We start from the raw sequence: 23847 nt of genomic DNA on the forward strand, positions 1-23847 counted from the left end.
GATGGAGCGAAAAGGGCTGGAGGGAGCCAGGCCAGCTTCCTCCTCTTCCATTGTGCTGCTGTTGCATCACATTTGTTGGAGGAGCACGTTCATAGTGCACCCGGCCCTATGCATTTCTAATTCAAACACTAGCAGCCATAAGAGCCTCCCAGACCACATGCCAGCTAGTCTCTCAATAAAGGGGTTAAATGAATGCTAGACACAAGGGACAGGTGAATTACCAGGTGGAGGGAGAGAGCTGGAGGGATGGGGAAAGCAAAGCAACCTGGCCCTGACTTCCCCCCTGAAGGCCTTGGAGGTGAATTGGGGATTTTCCATTTCATTAACTTTACAAGGGGTAATTCCCAGCATGCAGCATCATCCTCACGAACAGACGCATCCTGGGCTCTCTCTCACAATCAACAGCCTGCACGGCTGCACCACTAGACAGGAAAGCAATTCTGTATTAGTATCTAACAAAGGTAATAGGCAGCTGATACTGAATTGCACACAGTGGAAAATACAGCTGATACACAGAAAGAAGCAGTAATTGGTTCTCCCTTGCAAAGGAGCATTAAGTGAATTGCTCTTGCTCCCCAGGGAAAGCAGCCAACTGTTTATCGCTGCTGCCCACTCTAGGGAGCGGTGGTGTTCCTGGGCAAAGAGGTTCTGATGCTTTACGGGGGGTGGGGATCAAAGGACTGTCCCACAGAAATCAACTCAAGTGCATCGAGTTCATTAGAAACATGCACACACGCAGGCAGGAGTTTATTAGTCCACAGACTTACCATAACAAAAAAAAACCACCCAAAAAATCTGCCAAAATAGGGGTAGGTTCCCAGTTTTGCCTGCTCGCAAATTAACAGTGCTGAGGGTATTAAACGTATCTTGTGCACTCTGATCAGAGTGCAGGGCAGGAGCTGAACATGCATTCACAGCTGAGATTCAAGCCTCTCGCATACAAAGGGGCTGGGTACCTTTAGCTGCAGGACAATCGGGAGCCCTCAGCTGCCTCCAAGACATGTCCAAGGTCAGAGCAGCTGCAGCAGTTTTAATGTGCGTGAGAGGGAGGCCGGCTCAGCAGATGCTAAGTACTGGCAGCACAGCCAGTCCTCCAGTTCAATGCTCCGCTCTGTGTCCACAGCCCTCTCTGCGAACTTCATCATGAGCAGGGCACGCTTCATGTCCACCCAATTCTGAAGCACCTGGCAGAGGGCTTCCTCATGGCTGAGGGGCTGCTCGGTGAGGTCTTTCCGGGGCCCCCAAAGCAAACACTGCAGCATCCGCTTGGCCTCAGTGATCCGTACACGCTTGATAGGATCGGCTTCCAGCAGCAGGTGGGCCAGCTGCTGGAGCCCCCGGGAGTAGATGGACAGGCTGGGCAGAGCAGGGAGGTCCTCAGGGCTGTACTCCTGCTCCCGGAGGTGCACCTTCTCCTCAAAGGGGTTGGGCTGGTGCAGCAGCTCGTAGATGAGAATACCAGTCTGAAACTCGTCAAACTTCTTGTACTGAGAAGCTGACACGATCTCCGGGGCCAGCCGGGCCTGACTCTTCTTCAGTTTGGAGTCTCCAGTCCCTGGCTTCTGTTTGGCTTTCAAAAAATTGCTGATGATGAGGCGGGGTAAGTGTTTGTCATCTTTGGCTTTCACACAGCTCATGGGGGGCTTGCAGGGGACAAGCAGGAGGTTCTCCAGGCACAGGTCACGATGGATGATGCCGTGCTCTTTGAGATGCTCCAGGCCATTGCAGAGCTGGAGGAGCAAGAAGCAAACACGACGTTCATACAGCTCGGGCTTGGCTTGGTGCAATATCACCGAGTCCCTCACGAAGTCGGCAGTGGTCTGGCTTGGCACCTCCCGGGTAATGACCACCACACAGTCGTGCTCGCTGGCAGTGCGGGAGGGATGGAGGCCATCCCCAGGCATGCTTTTCCCAACATCTGAGGCCAGCAGCATGCTGGAGGGGACAGAGGCCACAAAATGCCCACAGTCCTGCTGGATGTTGAAGTGGACTGGCACCGCAGGGCTGCAGTATGAAGCAGCCACCTTGGACTCCTGGGTTTTACAAATCTGTGAGGAGAGACCAAAAGAGAAGTCTCATCAGTCAGTGACAGAGCAGAGACCAGAAGTTCAGAGGTAGGTTCCTATGCTGAGATTTGCAAATGCTAAGGAAGACATCAGTAGAAGCAGGGAGCACATTGGTCCCTTTAGTACTTTAAACTATCTCCTGGCTTGAGGATCTTTCTCATCCTGCAACACTCCAACCTTAGCAACCAGCTGTCTGGGTCCCATTTTTTAGCACGTGTCCTTTGCCAGGCAATGCCCAGTATTTGCAGGAAAGGAGGAAGGTAGTCCTCCCATGAGTAACTTCTGGACATTTTGTTTCATAGCTGACAGAAGTGACATAGCTTTTACATCACAGATGTTATCGAGATTCCCCCCTGCAACCCAGGAGACACTTTGCAAAGGGAAAAGCAAAGCCTGTGGCAGAAGATGTGCCACCTCCATCTCTGGAGACAGTTAACACTTGCCTGGATGAGGCCCCACGCGACATGACGTGGCTGTGACGGTGGCCCTGTTTGGAGTGAGGAGTGGACAGAGACCTCCAGCACTTTCTTCCTACCTAACCCTTCTCTGATCCTAAGCCCTGGAGCCACTTTCACATCCTCCTCAACCACTCCTCTTCCTTGTGTCAGCGACTACTCTCAAGCCCCTGACCAATGGCTAAGGGAAACCAGCAACAAACTGTACTCATCAGCACAGGGAAAAAAACACCAGAGAGAAAGTGGGAGCTAACAATAGACTTAGAAATAAGTGAGAGTGCAGCAAACTCAAGGGAAAATAGCATTTTATAATCTGGATTCTCTTAAACCTACATTACTTTTACCTTCATTTTGTTCCGTATTTTAGCTTTATGAGTCCATTAAAGACTAAACAAACTCAAACCCAGGTTTATTATAGGAGTATCCATTAGCTTATGGGGCCTTCTGGCGTTTCTATTGTACACTTTTTCTTTTCTTTTATTTAGCGATGTATTTATATCTCACCCACAGGAATCAGCAACAGGCTGAAACTCAGCATAAAAGGTTTCAAACCCTGGAGCGTGCCACTGCCAGTCACAGCATGCGTGCAAAATCGGACAAGAAATCAATTTTGCCTCCGAGTTAAAATAAATGCAAGAATAGAGGGGAGCTGGAGGAGTGGGCTGCTTTTGTATTCCTCTAGCAAGGGTCTGAATCTAGGCGTTTGCAGGTAATTCACTCAGATGAGGCTATACTGTGGAGATTGGGCATTTCAAATCCCTATTGTCCTCTCTTTTCTAAACAAAAATACCCTGCCGTGGGGCTGCATGCTTGTTTTGTGGAAAGACAAGCTTTGGAGAGCTAGGCAGACTGCAGATTAACGCAGCGGACCACAGGAAGACGCAGAAGGTCCCCAAAGGCAGAAAAGGCCTTCCAGCCCTCTGCTGAACAAGCCTGCTTGTTCCTCCCCACATAGGGAGGATGTGTAAGGCTTAGGAAAAGGGGAGGAATTCCTGCGAGAGAGGAGTCTCTGGAAGAATAACTGCAACCAAATGAAGACAGGGAGATCTTCCTCAGCCAGCCATTCTTCGTGACTTTGGCTGCACCAGCAGCATCCTCCATGCAGCAAGCTCTAAGTAGGAGCCTGGGGCTGGCTTAGTCATGCATCTTTAAGTGGAGAAAGAAGCCAAGGTGTGGAGCATATCTTGGCTTAATTCCTCTAAAGCCATTTCATGTAACCCTGGCTCCTTCTAACTGTTTTATATGTATCTGTGTCTGCCTGTGCACAACCCAAACTCTGGCTCCTGCTGCTCAGCAGGCTCCTTGGCTCAAGTCAGATCCCCTGCCCATTTTGAGCTCTCCAAGTCTAATTTTAACTACAGCTCTGTAATCTCTTTCATGTAAGAAAATCTGTACCAGAAGCCAAGAGGGACAGCTAGGAATCAGCCAGTTATAAAGTTTCGCAATTATTCTCTGTTTTGGCTACCAAAAGGAAGGTGGCACCCGGGAGCATTGCAGGAGGCGTACGCATGCACGTGTGTAAACACATACACGACTTCGCCTTATGCTGGCGCAGAGTACGGCCCTGTCGGAGTGTTTTTGGCTTTGTTAAGGTGCTCTGCAGCATACCAAGGGCACAGAGTAAGCCCACATCATACACAGGGACACAAGTGCTTAACTTGTGTTAAGAGGTTGAAATGTGCTGTTTCTGCCTTGACAAGAATTCATGCACAGGGACACTCTTAACTTGTGTTAAGAGGTTGAAATGTGCTGTTTCTGCCTTGACAAGAATTCATGCACTACAGCCATAGAGCTGAGCCCCTGAACCCCACCTAACACAACAGGCAAGAGCAAAGGTGTGCACATGCCACAGGGAACCACATATCGAAAAGGAGTACACCAGTTCACCATGTGGTTCTCAGGTTTCAGGAGGAAAGTTGCAATGGATTTAGGTATAATATGCAAGAGAAGCTGCTGCTCTCAGTGCTGGACTAGGGGTATTGGTGCAAGACCTCGCCTAACTCCATCTTGGTTATTTACAGCTCCCCTATTGGGTTGACTGTACTTCCTTTAGAATATCAACTGGCTTTAAAACTACCACTTAACTAAAACATCCTCTTGGGGTTCATAATGGTGGAAACGATTCAGCAGAGATTTTTTTTTTTTTTTTCTTGCTTAATGCATCCCTGACAGTGCTTTTTTGGGAATTACTTTAGGTTTTAAAAACAACCTGAAGGGTAAGCAGCAATGAGATACCCCTAGGGTTAAGTCAGAATAGAAATTAAAGGCTCTGTATTCAAGTAGTAACATGGGTCAAGAACCCAAAGTCCATGGGTTGTGTATGAAACAGGTTGGATAAGCTTACTTACCCAGGTTTCAAAGAGCTGCAACTATTGCACCTCAAGTTTCCATTTCAAACATGGATTCCATAGAGTTACAGGAAAATATTTCAGACCTGACCTTAACAGTATGTCTAGGTCAGCCTTGCATTGTTTAATCGAGATCTGCGATAATTTAACGCCTGTAGTTTCAAGATCATAGAAGCACTCACATGGTTTCTGGGTCAGACCTTACACTTAAAAGGCACGCAGAGGCACAAATGCTGTCTTTTGAACAGCCTTTCCTCAGCTTGTGTCATTAGAGGCAAATGCCTCTGAGTTTACAACACAGTATTTGCACAAAGACTTTTTAGAGAGAAACTGGTTGGGTTGCAGACCCTACTAAGCTGCAGCAATAAGCTTCTGACTGGCATTTGTTACAATGAAAACTCCTCCAAATTAACCTTTGCAAGGGGTGGGGGAAAAGTGGCAATTTTGGAAGGGGTTTTGCTTGCCAAACTTCACCTGTGAGAAAGGCAAGCAGAAAAAACAAGCCATCATGTACTGATGGTGCTTCTCAAAGGCGCACCACTAAGCCTGCTTCCCACTCTTTCATTAAAATCCATATACCAGAAGGGCGGGGGGGAAGATCGAAGGTTCAGTCCCAGCTCAGCTGCAGACCCCCACACAGCCTTGGACCCTGCAGCTCTTTGCCTCATCCTCCCAACTGGAGGATGGAGATAAGCCTGGGTACCTCCTGGGCGCAGGCTTACCTTCACAGCATAGGTGGTAGAAGGGTCCTTGGAGCAGGTGGCACAGTAATATATTGCATCCCCCGAATCACAGCAGGGCTTGTTGCACGTCAGCTTGAAGAGCGACCAGTTGTTTTCGCTGAAGTGCAGCTCGTTCTTCTGCTCCCGCATGAAGCAGTCCTCACACTTGGCAACCAGGCGGCGCAAGGACTCGGCGTAGAGGGCCCCCAGCTTGGCGTACACCCCCTCCTTGCTGTCGATGTTGCTCAGGAGGTTGTGGAGCTGGAGGCTGGAGCCTGATGACACCTGGCTGGACACACTGAGCTGCGAGGAGGAAAGGGACTGGAGGTTTCTGCTGGGGATGCAAGCCCCTGTGCTCTTACCAGTGGCTGAGCCCCAGTAGCCGTTTCCTTTGGAGCCTTTCTCCAGGGACTCGGAGGAGGAGAAGGCACCGGGGCGGCCCCCCAGGCTGGACGGATGGACGAAGGGAGGCTCCTCTCGGAGACAGACATTGCTCTCGGAGTGGCTGACATTCAGCCTGGGGCTGGCAGCATCGGCTGCTCTGCCTGAAGATGCCTGTCCCCCAAAAAAGCCATCTGGGGAGGACACCGTTCTGCTCACTGTCTTCTTCTGGGGCAGAGGGGGTGGGCAGCTGGGGGCAGAGGAGGGACCATCCTCACCGGAGGCAGGAAGGAAAGGGACCGGGAGAAACACTTGGCTCTCAGCTGGAGGGGGCGAGTGGTTCGGCTCAGATGAGTGCCCTAGGAGACAGTGACACACAAGAAGATGCCATGAGTGGCCATTGTGGGCTGGGAGCACAGGTTCCTCTTCACGTCCCTGACACCCCGACAGCCTACCTCTCCCAGGGCCCTGGCTGGGAACAAAGCAGCAAGCCAGGTTACATCTGAACCCAGTGCACAGTCCTCATCTGCTCATGACTGCAAAGGTTCACTGAAGGTGTTAGGGATTTAATCCAGTTTAATACAGCAGGTTTGCAAAGCAGCCTACAACCAGCCATCTAGAGAAATGCCCCCTTTGAAACAACTCCCCTATGAACTGCATACACAGTAGTAAAAAGCTAGTAGAGGGTAAATATTTAAGCTGTGATGTCATCCACAAGGAGGTAAGAACAAAGCACTTGGGGATTTGAGGACAATCTCTTAAACAATGCCTGTTTCCCCTGGGAGCTGCCACCCAGTGCTTCAGCAGCACAGGGTGATAAGGAGAGAGTGACGCCCTACACAGCTCCGGCCCTCCGGCTTAAGCGTGACCACAGCAGCCCAAGAAGTGTATTGAACCTGTCTCTCTGCCTCACACTGGGTAAGGGTCACAGGGCAAGGCCTGGGATTTTGCCAGTTTCCATCCTCCTGAAAAAATCTGGCCTACCCCACTGCTGCCTGTCCCCCAGCTTATTGCCAGACCTCTTTGCTCAGAGGGCAGCCTGGCCCACTACATACCACTAGCCCCCAAGCAGCCCCACATGCCACCTGCATGGATTGGGATGGCTGGCTCCTTTCAGGCAGCTGTAGCAGCCGTTTTCCTACCCTGGCCAGACTGGAGACAGGTAATACAGTTGCATGTCATGGAAGAAGGGGAAGGAAAGAGAAAAAAAGGCAAAAAGAGATGATTTGACATTGAAATAAAGAGCAGTAATTTCAGGTCATGGAGACAGAACAAATGTGGAGTGGAGGGGTCTGCAGGAGAAATTAAAAGAAGAAACATAATTGTTTCAGAAAATTTTCTATACCACTTGAATGACAGGTGGGACTTTTGATAAACTTGAGCTCTGCTAACACTTGCATGCAAGTGTAGACCTTGAAAAGTGCATGGTGGGGTTTTGCTCCAAGCAAGCTCAACAGATAGCGAGATCTATTGCTTTCTTTGAACGCAGCTTCCAAAGCTGCAGAGTGGTAGCAAGCCATCCTTCCTCCTCACAAGGCTGCTGGTGAGGGTTCAGCTGCCAGCAGGCACTTCCTCACAGTGGCTTTCTGCTTGCCCCACAGGAACGCCCTGGGGCAGTTTCATGTCAGCCTGCAGCAGGAGCTTGTCTCTTACAATCCTAGTGATTCACCAGCTCTCACGCACAACCTCCAAGCACAGGGGCTCAGCAGCTCAGATCCCCAAGCTCCCAGCCTGTCCAGGTGTGTCTGTGTGGTGTCACATGGAGGCTTAAAGCCATACCAGCTGTGCCAGAGCAGCAATCCCTGTTAGCTGCTCGCCACCTGAGACTGCATGAGGTGGGGGCAGGTTCGCTAGTGCTCAGCTACCAGAGCGGATGCCGGCACAACCTGTCCCTGTCCCTCCCCACCAGAGTCTGGTAGTGTGACATCAATTTTCATTTGTCACCTCCACTGCCAAGGCTGCCTGTATGCTCCTGCTGCAATACACCCCATCCCAAGCAACAGCGCTGAGAGACACCCCAGGAATGAGCAGCACTGATTTTGGCTTTTGTGGAAGATAAGCTTCCCATGCAAGGCAGTTTCAACACCCCATTTCTGATGACGTGCTCAGAAACAACTCTGTAGGAAATGCTGTGAATCAGCACACGTCTCTCTTGCCCCAGTTCCTGGGTGCCAAGCTATCCGACTCCCTTTGGGCCCTTACTCCAGGTGTCTGCCCACATTGTGCACCCAGTCACTGAGCAGTTGACTGCTCTCCAGTTTCAGCTGCTCTCCAGCTGCAGTTAACTGTGGAGCCCATGGCTCAACAGATGTATGCCCCAAGCTTTAACAAAAACCCAGACATCTGCATCATACCCTGCTTGGTCCACGGGAGAGATCCCCTCCATTAAAAATCCTGTCAAAGGCCATGGGCAGGGATCGTTCAGCATGGCATCTCTTGCCACTTCCAGTCCAAGGGGCTTTGACAGATAACCAAGAGAAATTCTTCGGCATGCAGCCCAAGAGCAACTCAACAGAGGCACCTCTGCCAGGACACGCAGCCGAATTCCCGTTTCAAGAGGCAAGAATAACTTGACAGAGTCTTACGGAACAAACGTCAGTGCTGGAAGCTTTGGCAACCGGTCCACGTGCCTAGCCCACAAATGCCAAACTGCTCTTACCTTTTTTTACGTGGTGCTGGGCTCCGCCCCAAGCACAGGGTAAACAAATGAAACCCTTTCACAACTTTCCTAACAGTGCTTTGCACCTTCAGCATAGTCCTTCTGCATGTCAAGGGCGTAAAAGCTCCCCCCCGCCCCGTTCATATTTTAACATCTGACAGCACAGCCAATTAATTTGAGCTCACCTCACTCAGTGATTGACTGCATAGCTTCTTGCTTGCATCAGCAAGAAAAACTGCATTCGGGTTGTTCATTTAAAAACTCAACTTTCCCGAGACGAGTTGAAACAGTTGCTTCTGTTAGTGGAGGCAGAGAAACCCTCTCGTCCCATATCATTTTTGACAGCAAATTGCTTCTGTGCCCAGCAAGTAAAGATCCAACATCTGTGAGTTTTTCTTCCCCCTGTACAATTTCCTGGCGTGGTCTCACTCTCAGACTCCAAGTGAGTGGCGGAAAAATGGAGTTTCCAGAGCTCTGGCTCTTAATTTTATTGCTGCACATTGTTGCTCTTGGAAAGACAGAACTTCCACTACACGAAGGTTGCTTTTACAAAGGAAATACTTTCTGAGCTGCTGAACACGTTACTGCATGTCTAAGTTACGCACTGATGAAGAAAGTGACTTCACAGTAAGTATTTTTTAATCTCAGTTAAACGAGTGCAGGCAGATTCTTTCCCCTTCAAGAAATAACTGGGAACACAATGAGAGGGAGAGATCACCTCTAGCACAAGACTCCTTCTGGTACTCCTCAAATCTGTGGAGGACTTTCTATGGCAGGGCTACTTGTGACCTCATGCAACATGTGAAGCACAAGCAGGATAAGGACAATTGCTTTCAGATGGACGTTTTATCTAGACAAGAGGAGAGCCACAGGATGAATGATTTTGGCACTTGCCAAATGAAAGAGGAAAAAACCCATGATGTTGGCCTGACTGCCACATTCATCTTAAGTGCATCAAGAGGCAGAAGAGAAGGAGAAGTGGAAAGAGGAAGGGTTGCTGGGGGAACTAGGTGACAGGACCCTCATGATGCCTGCTCTGAAGATGCTGCCCCAGCAGCGAGCCTCAGGATGGAGGTAACTTCTTCCTCAGGTCCGATGCTACCTCTCCCATACCCAATGGTCACTTACTGCCATCACTGCCAGTCTGCGTGTCTGAGTCGAGGCTGTCGGTGGAGCCAGCCGTGAAGCTGACGTGGACACTCCTGAAAGGTGGGCTCAGGCTCTCGGCAGAGCTGTTGCTGACCCTCTCCAACTCAGCATTATTTGGGTTCATTTTCAGAGCATGCCTAGAGAGAGTGAAAGAGAAGAGTCAGGAGACAGATGGCAAAAGATACCCTGCATGCACTTGTGCATGGAGACTCAAGCTGAGAGCAGGCTTAGCTTGGTTACTGCACATCCATACAGACACTATGCAGCCTTTTACCACACCATAGTACCTCATTCCTCTGCACTTTTCTTCTTTCTCCAGCACCTGGGGATCACATCCCACTGACACTGAGTGGGTTATAGCCTTGCAGCCCCCATGCCAGCCCCCCATGCCAAACCAGCTGTGCTTGAGCACTGAGTCAACCGCATCCAGCCCCACTCTGCACCTCCTTTGCCTAGCACATGTGGGGTCCTGGACCACATCCCATCTTGGCCACCATCACTGGATAGCGGGGACCCACCAGCGTTTGCCTTCAGTAAAGTTCTCAATGGAAGGGAGTGGCATCACTCCTCCCATTTTACAGAAAGGCAGGTTGAGGCTGGGTGTCAGAACCCAATTCCTTCATGTCAGAGGCATAAGTGGAATAAGAGTCCAGCAGCTGTTGTCTCCTCAGTGCATCACAGTAACTACTGACACCTTCCAAAAGAAGAAGCGCCTCTGCAGAAAACAAGAGTCTGCCAAACTCAGGACCCACCATGCAGGTTTTAATGCAAGACCTACAGTTTTCCATGCAGCTTCCATCTAAATAAGTATATAAATAAAGCATAAACTGGGCTTATAACCTGCCAGGTCACAGTTTAAGTGATCAGTTGTAGGCAAGCAGGACTTTTCGCTAAGATAAAGAATTTCCCTTGCATTTTCTTCATTTTTTTCCTCCTTGGAAAACAACAGAAACCGTTGAAATCAGGCAACACGTCAGAGCACAGACTCTTCTAGCTTTGGTACAGTTCAGACTCTCTATCGACCAGCAAACGAAGGTTACCAGTCCATATTTTTAAGTAAAACTGCCACTCTGCTGATAAAATTCAACACGTTGTTGATAAAGATTGTGAAAAGGTTAGTGGCAGACTTGTAAAAAAGAAAAAGGACTTCCACCAGCTATCTTGCTGGAAGGTATCCGGCGTTTCCTAATCAGACGGCTGAATGGCTGCTGAGAAAGACAAACAAAAGACGTGCACGACCATTTTCTTGTGGCACCCTGTTCATGCGCACAGGACCCCTTCTCTTCCAAAGCCCCCAAGCACAGCAGATGCCACAAGCGATTTTTATTTGAAGATTGAGAAATGTTTCGTTCCCCATCCAGACAAAGCACTTACTCTCATGTCCACACCACCACATGGAGAGCAGAGTGTATGAGAAGCCCGGAAGAAACTTCTGCCAGACTTCCTCATTAGCCTGAGCAGCCTCGGTCTAAAAATACTCAGGGGCTGATGAAAATAAGGCTCTAAAAACCACCTCAGGTATAACTCCGCAAAGACACTGGTCTTGCACTACTGATTAATTTACCACAGCAAGCCTCTTGGGGATGATTTACAAAACTTTGCAATGCACCACACAAGTCACAGTTAAAAAATAAAAAGAGAGAGTGCGAGAGACACACTGAGATTTTTATCTCTGTCACAATTAATGCTGTTGAAAGCAACCAACTGGACTTAAATCCTTTTCTCTTTTTTTTTTTATAATAAAGATATATCTTTATCCTATAACTTTCTCAGACGTTTAACTTTTAGTAATTTGGGGGGAAAAAAATGCATGGGTGCACACCCGTGCGGGTGCACTGTCTGACCTGGCAAGAATCAAGGAAGCGTTTGAATCCATAAGAAAAGAAGATTTTGCGAGAGAGCTGGTCTCGATTTGCACAGATGAGAGGTTTTCTAACACATTCCTCCCCTCCCCCCCCCGCCCCCCCAAAAGTTGGTGCATTTCTGTTTCCTTCCCATCACTTAAACACAAATCCGCAGAGCTGCCTTACCATTCCCGCACTCAGAGAGAGATGGAACTTTGCTTGGCGGGGTCCAAGGTCCACCGCACGCAGCCACACCTATTCCTCCAAGCAACCTGGGCGCAACGCGGCGTCTGCCAGAACCGTGCTGGCTGCTGCTTTTGCCGAGCTCAACGTCGTGGTGAAGTCAGATGTACAGAGAGCCCCGTTTCCTCTCTGTACCGCTGTGACTTATGTAAAATGCAGTTCCTGAATAGGCACACCGAAATAGAAATTGTTTGCTGCTTAAACGACATCCTGCTCTTGTTTCAGATGTTACAGCCTGGCCACCTAATACGGCCTGGAAATATCTCCGCTTTACATCTCTCCCTTTTCCTTAGAGCTGCTTGAAGCTCAGGCTGCAGCCTGCACATTAAAATACCAAAGCATTACTGAAAACACTTGCTAGGGTCAAACTCTCCCATTTCAGTAAAATTCCACCCCAAGAGGAGGTCAACACCCCATTGCTGCAACAACCTGTGGGATTCTGATTTACAGCTAACCTGAATTTCCCCTGCTCTGGTAGTGTTCCTTTCCACCATGTGTGACTGCAAGGGCACAGGAGGCTATTCTCCATCTCGTCCTTTTCACCAAAGGATATTGGAAATAAAGGGCATCAACCCATCTTAAATCTGAAGAAATCATCGTGATTGTCCCCCCACCAGCTTGCTAACATCTGTGGGCTCCATCCCCCTTCAGAAAGATGTAGCAGTGGTTAATTTACCTCCATTTCAAAAATCCATGCTCAGCAACTTAAACGTGACCAGCAACTTCAAGAGCAGCAGAAGAGCCTCCTTCATGTGCCAGTGCATAAAGAACAGGTCACAAGAGTCACCCCTCCCAATCTAATAACCTAAAAAGACAGAATTTCCGGCTCCCCAAATTATTCTGGCGGCTTTAGTTCAGTTACTCAACATCGTCCATGCAACATGCTGCCATATTCAGGCAACCCTTCCTGTTCACTATTCTCCAGTTTTCCCATCCTAAACAATTTAATCCAGCTGACTTTCCACACCATTCCCACAGTCCTGCCTAAAACAAGTCAAGGTTGAAAACAGCAATCTTGTAAAAAACCCAACAAAACAATACAGTCTGGAGTTCTATAACACTGCAAAGGGACCCGGATTGTTTGCCATGCCCCACACTGCATCTCCGGCCAGCGCATGCTTTGTCTTTCCCGTGATTCATAGTCGATCAGTAGCCATGTGTTTAATTTCACATTTCTTAACAGATTGGGGTCCCACTTGAAGCTGCTGTGGGACTGCAGCATGGCCAGCTGCGCACCTTGCACTTCTTGGAGAGAGAGTAGAGACAGGCACCAAAGTGTGGTTCCCTTAACTGCAGCAGATACATGGGCCTTGGGATATCACCCCAGGGATCCCTCGGACTCCGGGCATGCCTTCGGCTTGAATTTCCTGCCCAAGATTTGACATGCAGATCTGGTTACCTTCCAAAAGTGCAAGGGGCAGGGAGGTTTTGAGAGCGGGAGGAGGCCACTCAGATGCAAGAGCTGCAAGGCTCCCGCTTGCTCCTTTCCAGCAGCCATCACACGCGCAGCCTGTTGGCAGTGGTGGAGGATGCTGGAAGGCATCTCTCCCCGCACAGAGACCCGATCACAAGGAGCACCAGCTCTGCAGCCCCATCATGGGGGTTTCCCAGCCTTGCTGTGCCAGCAGGAGGGGGTCGCTCCTTCTCAGCACAGATAACAGAGATGCTGAGCTTTATAAATCACACAACAGGGGAAGGAAGCAGAGGAGAGCAGAGAACAAACACAAACCACCACAAACCAAACTGCGCTCCAGAAGTCTGGTGATAATGTCAACAGGACACCTCCCTCCCAAAATAAAATACTGGAACTAACGCATGGCAGAGAGAAAAGCCAGACTGCATTACAGCATCAAACACAACACATGGCTGGGCATAATTATTACACAAGAGGAAGCACCGTTGTACCATATGCTTGTCTATCATGAAACGTGAATAATTACATCTTCCTCCTCCCTCCACTGCTGTTTCTTCCAGCATCTTCCCCTGGATGCACAGGGCAGGAGCTTACAACGTTTGAGGCTTGGATTTGTACTTAGCCTTCTGCTACCAGCTGGCAAATGTGGAGAAATCAAAATCAAGGTGAGGGAAAGAGAAGATTTTGAAACATTCCTAGCTCTGTCCAGAGAACTACACCTCTCCTCCCTGTACCAAAAGGTTTTACGTATGACAGGTTAAGTTGAAACAAGGGTTTGGAGTCTGGAGGTGCAAGGGGAAATTTGGATGAGGGGGCAGGTGTGGTGAAGAGGACAAATCTCATTTCAATTTCCAACTCTGCACTTCAAGTGACAAGATAGGAAAAACACAGAAAAGCAAACGACTTTCATTTTAAAAGAAACAACCTCTCCTAAAAGATAAATCACAACCTTTTAAAAATGATGCACTGGCAGAAGCAGCATAAGAAATTCCTGATTAGTTTCAGACAAAAAACATGGGGAGAATCCAAAAGGTGTAATCCCTCCCTGTCCTGGAGCATGATTCTCTCTCCTGCTTGAGCCATACCCTCCCGTCTTTGCTTTATTTAATTATTTAGTTATTAATTATGTATTTAAATAGACTCAATCCAGCATTTTTGGGGGGTTTGGTTTGGGTTTTTTTTTTATTTTTAAATAATAATGAATCTGGCTTGTCCTAGACCAAACACAGCAAGTCCCTGCTATCATCCACAGTCACGGAGATCACAGTCATGGAGAAGAGGGTCAAAATTTGGGAGACCCCTGTGACATCCAGTTGCATTTGTAATTGCCACAGCAGCTCCATGTAGCCAGTCTGCTTTTGTCACTGGACTACACCCTGACACTGAGCTCCAAAGAGAAATGGGTGCCTCAGGAATAGTAAGAAAAGGGGAATAATCTGTCTCAGGTGCAGTGCTGCTATGTCACAGACCGATTCCTGGCACGAAACACACAGCACAGTCCCACCAGCCAGCACCACCTTCCCAGGAAGGAACAAACCTGGCTTTTTTCCTAGGGATCCAATTCCCAACATCGTTGTTTTTTGTAATGCTCTTGTTTTCTGTTCCCTCTGGCAACAAGCGGCAGCAGCAGCAGCACTGTAACATGCAATCTTGGCACACCTCAAGCTCATTTCTCCTGCCTGTTTTCAGTGATGGCGGGTGTCGGGATGTGCCGTGCTACACACCTTTGTTACCCCAAGCAAGAACATTCAGCAAATTTCAGAAGCTATCTACGCCCCTGCCTTTTGAAGGTGGCATTAATTGCGATGAAAACAGCTCAAGAGCCAATAGCTCAAGATGCAAAACAGCATCACTGTTTCCTTGCTTTAAGAGGCACATGAAATAAATTAACCATCCAGGTTTTGCAGGCCAGAAGGAACCGTTAGGATCTTTTAGCCTGACCCTCTGCATAAGAGAGACATAAATTTCAGCAAAGATTCATCCCTTGTGCTAAGAAACTGAAAGCCACGCTAGAGCACTTCATACTGAAGAACCTTTAAGTCGTCGTTGCACATACAAGTCCAGGGGATCCTAGCTCCCCTGGTGAGCCCTTTCTGTAGTCAACTACCTTCCCAGCTTTTGGAAGACGACCAGCCACCATCTTCCCTTTCCAATCTCTTTCCTCTTGTAGTTCAACTCATTTTCCATTCCGTTTCAGACCAAGCATGCCTTAAATATCTATAATCTTTCAAACAAGCAGGAAAAAATGATTGTATGAAGAAACAGTCACAAGAGGTCCAGAGTAGCTTTATATAGCATGAAACAGGCACAAATTCATTATTTTCCTTTTTTGCGCCAACTGTTAAAACTCCCTGCAATCACTCCTTCCGCCATCCTAAGAGAGAGCTTACTGCAAGACCAGAGTTTCCTCAGTGCCTGGCAGGAATTTACCCTGTAAAACCTTTTTTTCCTTTTAATTGTTAGACCCAAGATGAACAAAACAAAATCTACAGACTCACTTTTTTCTTTCTCTGCTTTGAAACTAGTTTGAACAGACAGGCAGGTTTTCTTTAAAATAAGCAATTAAGTTTAATTAGGAAAGTCAAACAGGCAGGCTTCATTTTCCAGCATGAAATCAAATACCTTGATCAAATACCTTGCTGCAGCTTGAGATCTAGAAGGAAAAAGGATGGTTACACGCCTCTCATGCAGCTGAAATGAACCCTGAGTTGCTAATCCCCAACCCCCGAAACTGTAACACAACCAGGTCTACGCTTCATCTACATCCATCCATCAAAGGAGCCTTTGCCACTGTGCCACCAGAGAACATCTTGGGCTGATGAGATCTGTCTCTGTGAGAGATGACATAAACATAACAGAAGTATCGGTGGTGGTTCTTCCATTATGGACAAACACATGCCCGCAGACGGCCCGGGCCGAGGAGAGTATGGATTTGACTCAGAGTCATCTTTGTGTGCAAGACCTCCTCCCTTCTTCAGGCGTTTGGCTGCAGCCCAGGAAGACCAGAGGAGATGTTCCTCCAGCATCAGGTAAGAGTCATGTCATGACCCGAAGCTGCAAGCAATGACTGCCCAGGGTAACGCAATCCCGCTATGGTGATTTTAACCGGCTGTGCACGTAGCCATCCCTCCCACCGCCACGCGCAGGTAACAACACCCTGGTTCCTGCATCAACAGGCTCAGAGAAACCACGCTTGAGACGAAAACGGGAGCACCCTCAAAGCAAACAAAGCAACCAGCTGGGTTTGTACGGCTTGCGAAACCTGCCATCTGATCAAATCGCTCCTCAGGCTGGCTGCACAGGGGTTTGGTAGCCAGAGGGAGGGCTGTGCTCTTTGGGTAAGGTGCCCCAAGGCTCAGCTGCAGGCATCAAGGTGTTTAGGAGGCAAATACATGTAGCAGAACACATTGCCTACAGCCACAGGGGGTAAAAGCAATGCCAGCACCTACCTCAACCACCTGGCAGGGTTTATGGCCCTGCCAGAGTTCCCGGTCACGGATGCCACGTGTTCCCTGACCTCAGTTTCCCTGCCCTCTTTCACACAGGCTTTCTAGCACTCAGATGCTTTCAGGATGACTCAGAGAAGCAACAGTTACAGTTGGCGCAGCCCGATCACGTCAGGAGCATGGAACAGCCTCTCCAAGGACCAGAAAATGCTTCATGCTCCTCAGGACGGATCGTAACTCCACACGGAGGGCAACAGCAGGGCATGCTTCTAGCTTGGAGCACGGCTGGTCCAAGTCACCCAGCCAAGGAGACACCCTGACACATCAAGGAGGCCCCTGCCTCCACTCCCAGCCCTCACGAAGGCAACAAGGACACTCCGAGCACTGCCAGGGAAGCATCCTTGTCCCCACTACAGACAAAGGGCTCTGCATGGCTGCTCCTCCATGAGCGGAAGGAGGTCCTTGTGGAAGAGACATATTCCTGCTGCTGGGATATATATTTCTGAGTTCGAGTGCCGCCATCCTTCTGGCCTGCCCGGTGACCTCTGCTTTGCAGGGGAAGGAATCAGGTCCTAGAGGACTTTCAGCAGGCAACTTAGTGTTTCCTAAATGATCACTGCTTGACAGCATCATATCATCACAGCTCTGCTGGGCCTCAACAACCCAACACTTCAGGTGGCAAATACAACCCCAAGCCACGGGCTGATAGGACGCACCAAGTGGCAGCAGCCATGAAAGAAAGTTCACAGGGTCAAAGCTAAACCACATCTTAGTGTACTCTTTGATTTTAAAGGCAATAAAGCTCATCTGTGTGCTCACTTGCTTGCAGACCTTTTCTTTCCTCTGACTCGAGCAGGCATACAGCATCACGGCAGGAAGCCCAGCATTAAGGAGAACTAAAGCCTCTTGTTCATCTCTTCCCTTTCCTTGAGAAACCTAATTTGTTCACCACTTGGTCAATTTAAAACACTGGTTCCCTGGACTAGCCAACCCTAAAACCACTGAAAATTCAGTGTGAGGACAAAACAGAGGATGGGCCAACGCAACCACAGTCTCAACCTGGAGGTAACTGATGCCTACGCATAAGCTTGACCATGGATACCAAGGGCAAGTTCTCCTCTGAACACCCGTCCCTTCTTCTCTCAACTTTTAAATCAAGGAGCTGGAGTCAAATCTGTTGTGCAATGCACAGTTCCAGGCAACAAAACTGACGCACGCAATAAAGCAAATACAGGACACCCGCAGAGTGTGAAAGTATCCCTCCCCACTATGATCAGACAACCTAATCCATTAGTTGCATGGAAAGGAAATAAGTTTTTCTTCCTTTTCTCTTTTTTTTTTTCTTTTTTTTTTTTGGTGATACACACAGCTGCAGATACTGAATGCACACAAAGTATCGGAAGCCTGGTTTTTTAATTGCTTAGCAGAGCTACTTCCTTCCCAGATGGACAGCTCTCCCTCATTCACGTTTTGTAGGAGCTGCTGTCACCCTGCCGGCAAATCTGACTTCCACGAGGGCGACGAGGGGAAGGCTGCCTGAAGCCAGGCAGTTCCCACACATCATGAGCGCACATTAGGCAAGCTCCAATTACCTGCTTGCAGGCAAGGAGTCCTCCCTGGGAAATTGCAGCTTCAAGAGTTAACCTCAAAAGCAAAAAGACATCAGAGCCAAAATGAAAACGAGGATTTCAGAGGCCCTTGCTATTAGCATCAAGAGAAGTTGCCCAGTTCCACCTGCAAGAGGAGCTCGCAACCCCGGATTTTCTATCCTATTCAACATGAAGAAACTGTGCTGAGACAGAATGAAGATGACCTGGGAAACACCAGGCATCCCGGGCATGGACCTTATTCTCACTTGAATATTGGGACCCAAGGCTGTACCTTGCAGTCCTGAGGGGCTTTTGCAAGTACACACAGCATTCGAACCAGGACTCGCAAAGATCTGACAGCTTTTCAGAGTAAAAAAGTAAGTAGTTTTTCACTCACGCTCTTGAAAGCCCACCTTTGAACAGGAAAGGAAGAATGGGAAGCACCTCCTAGTCAATCAATCCCTTCAGCAAACATCCCGAGTGCAAATGGTTAACAGACTGCCACGCACACACTCACAGGGCTGTACCTGGACTGCTTTTTCGGCGGTGGTGGCGGTGGTGCAAACTCCACACCATTGCTCTTGTCTTTAGGGAAATCAAAGGAGAAAGACAATGATTTGCTGATCCCAGTCTGGCTCTCCAGCATCGGGCCTTCATCCACAAGGTCTGCACCAGCTCTTCCATTCTCAGCTCCCACTGCCCATGGGTGGGTTAAGAGCTCCTGCTCCTCCTCCTGCTCCTCCTCCTCCTCTATCCGGCACTGCTTGGTCCATGTTGGTGTGTAGTATTTCTGCCTCCTGTCATAGGATGAGCCTGCCAGGCCTCTGCTGGACTCCTCCACAGAGACCCCGTTGACATGAGGGCATGGAGAAGGGGACGCCCCAAAAGCGCCTGTATCAGTATAGCTCCTCGGCAGCAGCTGAACACCAGTTCCGTCGTGGCTGTTGTCATCACCAAACCTTGCCCCATGTGAGCTTACCGGGGGCACGCGGTTCCCCTCGCTGCCCACCTGGCTGTTTTTGGACATCTTTGGGGGAATGGCTGGACTCTCAGTAACTGAGGTCTTGGCAGGAGCTGCCAGATGAAATCTTGGGCTGTTTTCACTTCCAGATGCTTGAAAAATCTCTCTAGGCTCAACGGCAGGTGATGAAGTCCCAAAATCAGGGTGGGAAGTGGGGCTGATGCACGGCCACTGAACTCCCACCGCCGAATCAGGGCTGCTGAGGAATATTGTCTTGTGATCATCCTCTGTGTGTGCGGTCATGATAGTGATCTTTGCCGCCACCTGGCCAGGGGAGTCCTGGTATTCCTTCTCACCACCCAAAGCCCAGCCACCATCCCTCCACGACCCATCAGCTTGCTCCTTGCCAGTGCCGCAGGCCAGCTTCTCTGCTTTTGACTGTCCGCTGACAGCCTTAAGCGGCGCCTTCTTCCTCTTGGTGCTCTCGGCGTAGATGGGATCACCGCGGGCTGGCGAGGCGAGGCGAGGTCGCTGCGGCTCCACCAGAGCCTGCTGAGGAGTGCTTGAACCCTCAGGCCAGGGGCCTCCGGTGACAGAGGGCTCTCCAGGGAGAGGTGAGTCCTCGTCCTCCCGGGACAAAGCAAAGGCAGCTGCCTTGCTACTCCCCGTGCTCTCAGGGAGGGCAGCAGGCTCGGTGTGGAGAGCCAGCTTTTTCCTCTCCGAACACAGGGCATAGGGGAGAGGATCACCCTGGTCTTTCGTGATGCAGAAGGCCACATTCACAGCTCTGCATTCCTCTTCGCTGAACTTGACCGCCCTGCCACTTGGCCTGGGAATCTCGGGAGCATCCCGCTGCCTCCATCCGGAGGGAGCGGGGCTCTCCTTCTCGCACCAGGCAACCCTCCCCTCCGCGCAGTGCGGCTCCCGCGGGACCGGGCACTCTCTGTGGCAGTCCGTGATTGAACAGTACTCGCCCCCTTCGCTTTCGAAGCCAGAGGAGAGGCGACCACAATCGCCCTCCAAGGGGAGCACTGCTCCTTCTCTGGCTTGGGAAGAAGGGTTTCTGCTGCAGTTCGCAGTACTTCTGTCCCCCAAGGCAGACGGATTAGGGCAGGGGGCCCGATGCGGCGGGGCAAACTTGCCTTTGGCTCTGTCCTCCTGCTTGCCCACCTCACCCACAAGCACCAGGCTGTGGATGGAGACATTTCTCTCCACTCGACTCTCCAGGCTGCGCAGGCCCACCATGGAGTAGCTAGGAGGACAGCAAGACAAGCAGTCGCTCGGCGGGTTGTGAAGGAAGGGCTTTCTCACACCACCGTTGCCAAAATTGTTGAGGCAGATCCGCTGCGCATCTCCTGATTTCAGAAGGAGGTGTTTGCCAGAAACCATGCCCCAGCTGACCTGCACGGGCCAAAGAGACAAGTGCGCTGTCAGGATGTGCATATGCAAAATGAAAGAGAAATATTTAATAAAAAAAAAACCAAAAACCCCAGGTCCACAGAAAACTCCTCTGGTGTTTGCAGTCTGTTCTGCTCTGTGCTCGCCCCACCAATAGCTACCACAAGGCTTTTCTACTTAAATTACACTTGTCCTATTTCCTGGACCGTTTGCAATCTTTGCATTACCAACAATAACAATGCACTGAAATAAGGCATTCTCCTTTCTCTTTCTGTGGGTTCACTGCCAGAAACATGTCCAACCTGTCATCCTGTCTGCGAATCACCGTGCAATTAACCATTCAGAGAGGGAAAGAATATTTGCACCTCCCTCTGTTTATTTTCGTTTCATTTCATTTCACGCTGCTGCTCTGGAGTTGCACACTCTGGAGCACAGACACAGACTATCACAGGTTATCCTGGGATAGCAACTTGGCTACACTCAGCAGCAGGCACTGGGGAGCAAGCAGGGAAATGTATCTGAAATCTCTTCATCTGAGGGAGATCTATCCTGCTTGCCGAGGGAGAGGAAGAGCGGGAGAGGCAGGAGGTAACACGTGCCTGCCAAGCGACCCCCAGCCCCAGGGTGGCAGAATCTGCTCCCATGGTGTAAAACTGATCCTCAGGCCAAATCTGCACGGATCAAACCCCACTGACGAGGGCAGCCTGCGCTCCTGTGCCCTTTATCCCTGGAGGAGAAGGAAGGGAGAGCAATGGGAGGCTAAGAACAGAGCAAGCGAGCCCTGACTCTCCTCTGGGACAAGGGTGGGAGATAGGAGCACACCTAAGCCACGGGCAGGGTGACAGCAGCCCAGGCTTCGCTCCGCAATGCTGGGGCAGTGCTGGTATCGACTTGTCGGGGAGAGGAGTGAACCACCCATCTCGATAGCAACTCACACCACCGGGGCTTGCCAGTTTGCAGGCAGGCAGCAGTGCTACACCCAGAGGGCACTACTGCTCTGGCAAAGTTTGGGAGCCCAAGGAGCTGGGCTAGGAAGGTAGGGCACTTTCTTCCTCACCCACAAAGACCATGGGTCCAGTTAGCACTGACTGCAACCAGACAGGACTTCTTTCCAGTATGTATTCCCAGGAAAATAACTTTAACCCACATCCTCATTTAAAATCCGGAAGTTCCTAGACAAACAACGCATTTTTAAGCTCCTTTGCACATGCCTTGTGAGCAACAGCTCATTCAGCTTCAGCCAAAGATACTTCGAGAAACCAATAGAAGGCTTAAATACCTGAGTCAAGACCAGAAGGAAAAACAAAGGGAAGGAAACTGTTTTAACAGATATTCCTAGCACTCCCAAGGAGAGGTAAGTAACGGGAAGTCATGCTTTGACTGGATTAATCATTACCTGTGACAGATCTGCATTCATATTCACATCCGCCCACGTGTCAGAAACATCTGAGTTTATCATAGTTGGCTTCACGGCAATTGTTGGCTTTGAGAAGGGGGAGGTATTTACACCTTCGTCTTCCAACGCATCAGGCCTGGTCCTAACTCCATTCGGGAGCACGCCACAAGCTCCCACGTCTGGGGGTGTTTGCAGCCGATGGGAACTCTTTGGGTTGAAGCAGTTTTTGCAGGAGCCGGGCTTCCAAACGTGTTCCACAAAGTCACTGCACGCAGACATCTTCAAATCCTCGTGGCTCAGACCGAGAGCCCTCTGCATCTTCTGCACTGTCTGCTGCTCATTTTGCATTTGCTCCTGAGAGCCGCTCTTAAAGATCACCTAGTTATCTGGAAAAGCACAACACTGTCTGATTAGTTTGGTTATGCCCCAAAATGGGAAGATTTTTAATAGGACAGGTGATAATTGCACTTACTCTGCCTTCATCACAAAGGCTTATTGTTTACAAGGGTTTTTTTCACAGCTTAGCTAAAGCCCACACAATCACTTAAAAAGCCCCAACTTCTAAGCATAGCTCTGTAATGGAGAAGACATCAAGCAAGCAGCATTCCTATGTGATTTAATTCCCTGTTTAACGAGCATGTATAGCCAGCCTTGTGCAAGGTTTAGATCAAGGGTAAAGGAAAGAGGTTTTGGAAATAGCTGTTCACAGTCCCACAAGCAGAGCCAGGCAGGAAAAATTCCTTTAAAGCGGCATCCTCCCTCTGGAAAGTAAAAAGGCCTGGAGATACAAGGACCAGAATCAGTGACGGTAACCAAGGGGACGGGCAACAACCTTCCTTCACCCAGAAGCACCACTGTGATTACTGGCGTGGTACACAAAGGCTTCTCTCCCACCCAGTGCAACAGAGAAAGGCAATCAGCAAGGCTGGGGCTGGCACTGATTTGAGCAAGTGCCTGGCAGAAAGCTCTTATCTGGTTTGCCAGGAGCCACAAATAACAGTGTCAGCTGGCTGAAACGATTCATTGTCTGCAAGGGGAGAAACGCTTTGCTCTTGGATTACTTACAGACAAGGATCCCTTCCCATCTTCCTTCCCCAGGAGGAAATGCCCCAGGAACAAGACATTCCTGCATTCCTGTGCCCCCCCTCCCCACATGGCCAGGTCTGATTGCACTCAGCCAGTAGCTAGCTGGAGCTAACAACTTTGGAGATACTTCAGACAAGGACTCCCACAAAGCTCAGTGGATTAGGGAAGAGAAGATCAGAAAAAGCAACTAGATCAGGAAAATTGCAGCCAGCTGTTACGGGTGTCAGGGCACACAAGTCCCCCACATCGCTCTACAGAGTCCTTCCCCACCTAACCAACTTTAGGTCATCATCTCCGGGCCAGCTGACGCCAATGCAAAGGCAAAGCAAACTGAGGCTCCTTCCCCGAGGGTCTCTGAGTGAACAGGCACTGTTACACCCCAATCCTGACTGCACAAGACCACATTTACCAGCCTAATCCTTCACTGCTTCCTCCACACAGACATACTGCAACACCACCATAGCTACGGACACCTTTGCACCTGCACGTGCCTCTAAACCAGCCTGCACTTCAGTAAAGCCTCGGGCCTGAGAGGTGCCCTGGCCACCCTCTCCAACAGCCACCCTACTGCATGGCGCAAGGACAGAATACTAACAGGAGCTTGGGTGGGACAAAAGTGAGGTGGGGGAAGAGCCGCTGACCCACAAGCGCCATCTGAATTCAAATGCCACCTTTGGGAAGGGAAGTTTT

At 49.7% G+C, this 23847-nt stretch overlaps 1 protein-coding gene across 1 annotated transcript; it reads right to left on the reverse strand.

Moving 5' to 3' along the window:
- Positions 1-1000: 1000 nt before the first annotated feature.
- Positions 1001-22419, reverse strand: PRAG1 (PEAK1 related, kinase-activating pseudokinase 1). Its single transcript, XM_059818059.1, has 5 exons — positions 22072-22419; positions 18844-20678; positions 9760-9917; positions 5592-6331; positions 1001-2048 (listed from the first exon to the last, which is right to left on the reverse strand). Exons 1-5 carry the CDS (start codon positions 22417-22419, stop codon positions 1011-1013), a joined length of 4119 nt encoding a protein of 1372 aa, XP_059674042.1. The 3' UTR covers positions 1001-1010.
- Positions 22420-23847: the final 1428 nt, after the last annotated feature.

Source organism: Gavia stellata, chromosome 5 (assembly GCF_030936135.1).
Source record: "Gavia stellata isolate bGavSte3 chromosome 5, bGavSte3.hap2, whole genome shotgun sequence".
Taxonomy (NCBI): Eukaryota; Metazoa; Chordata; class Aves; order Gaviiformes; family Gaviidae; genus Gavia; species Gavia stellata.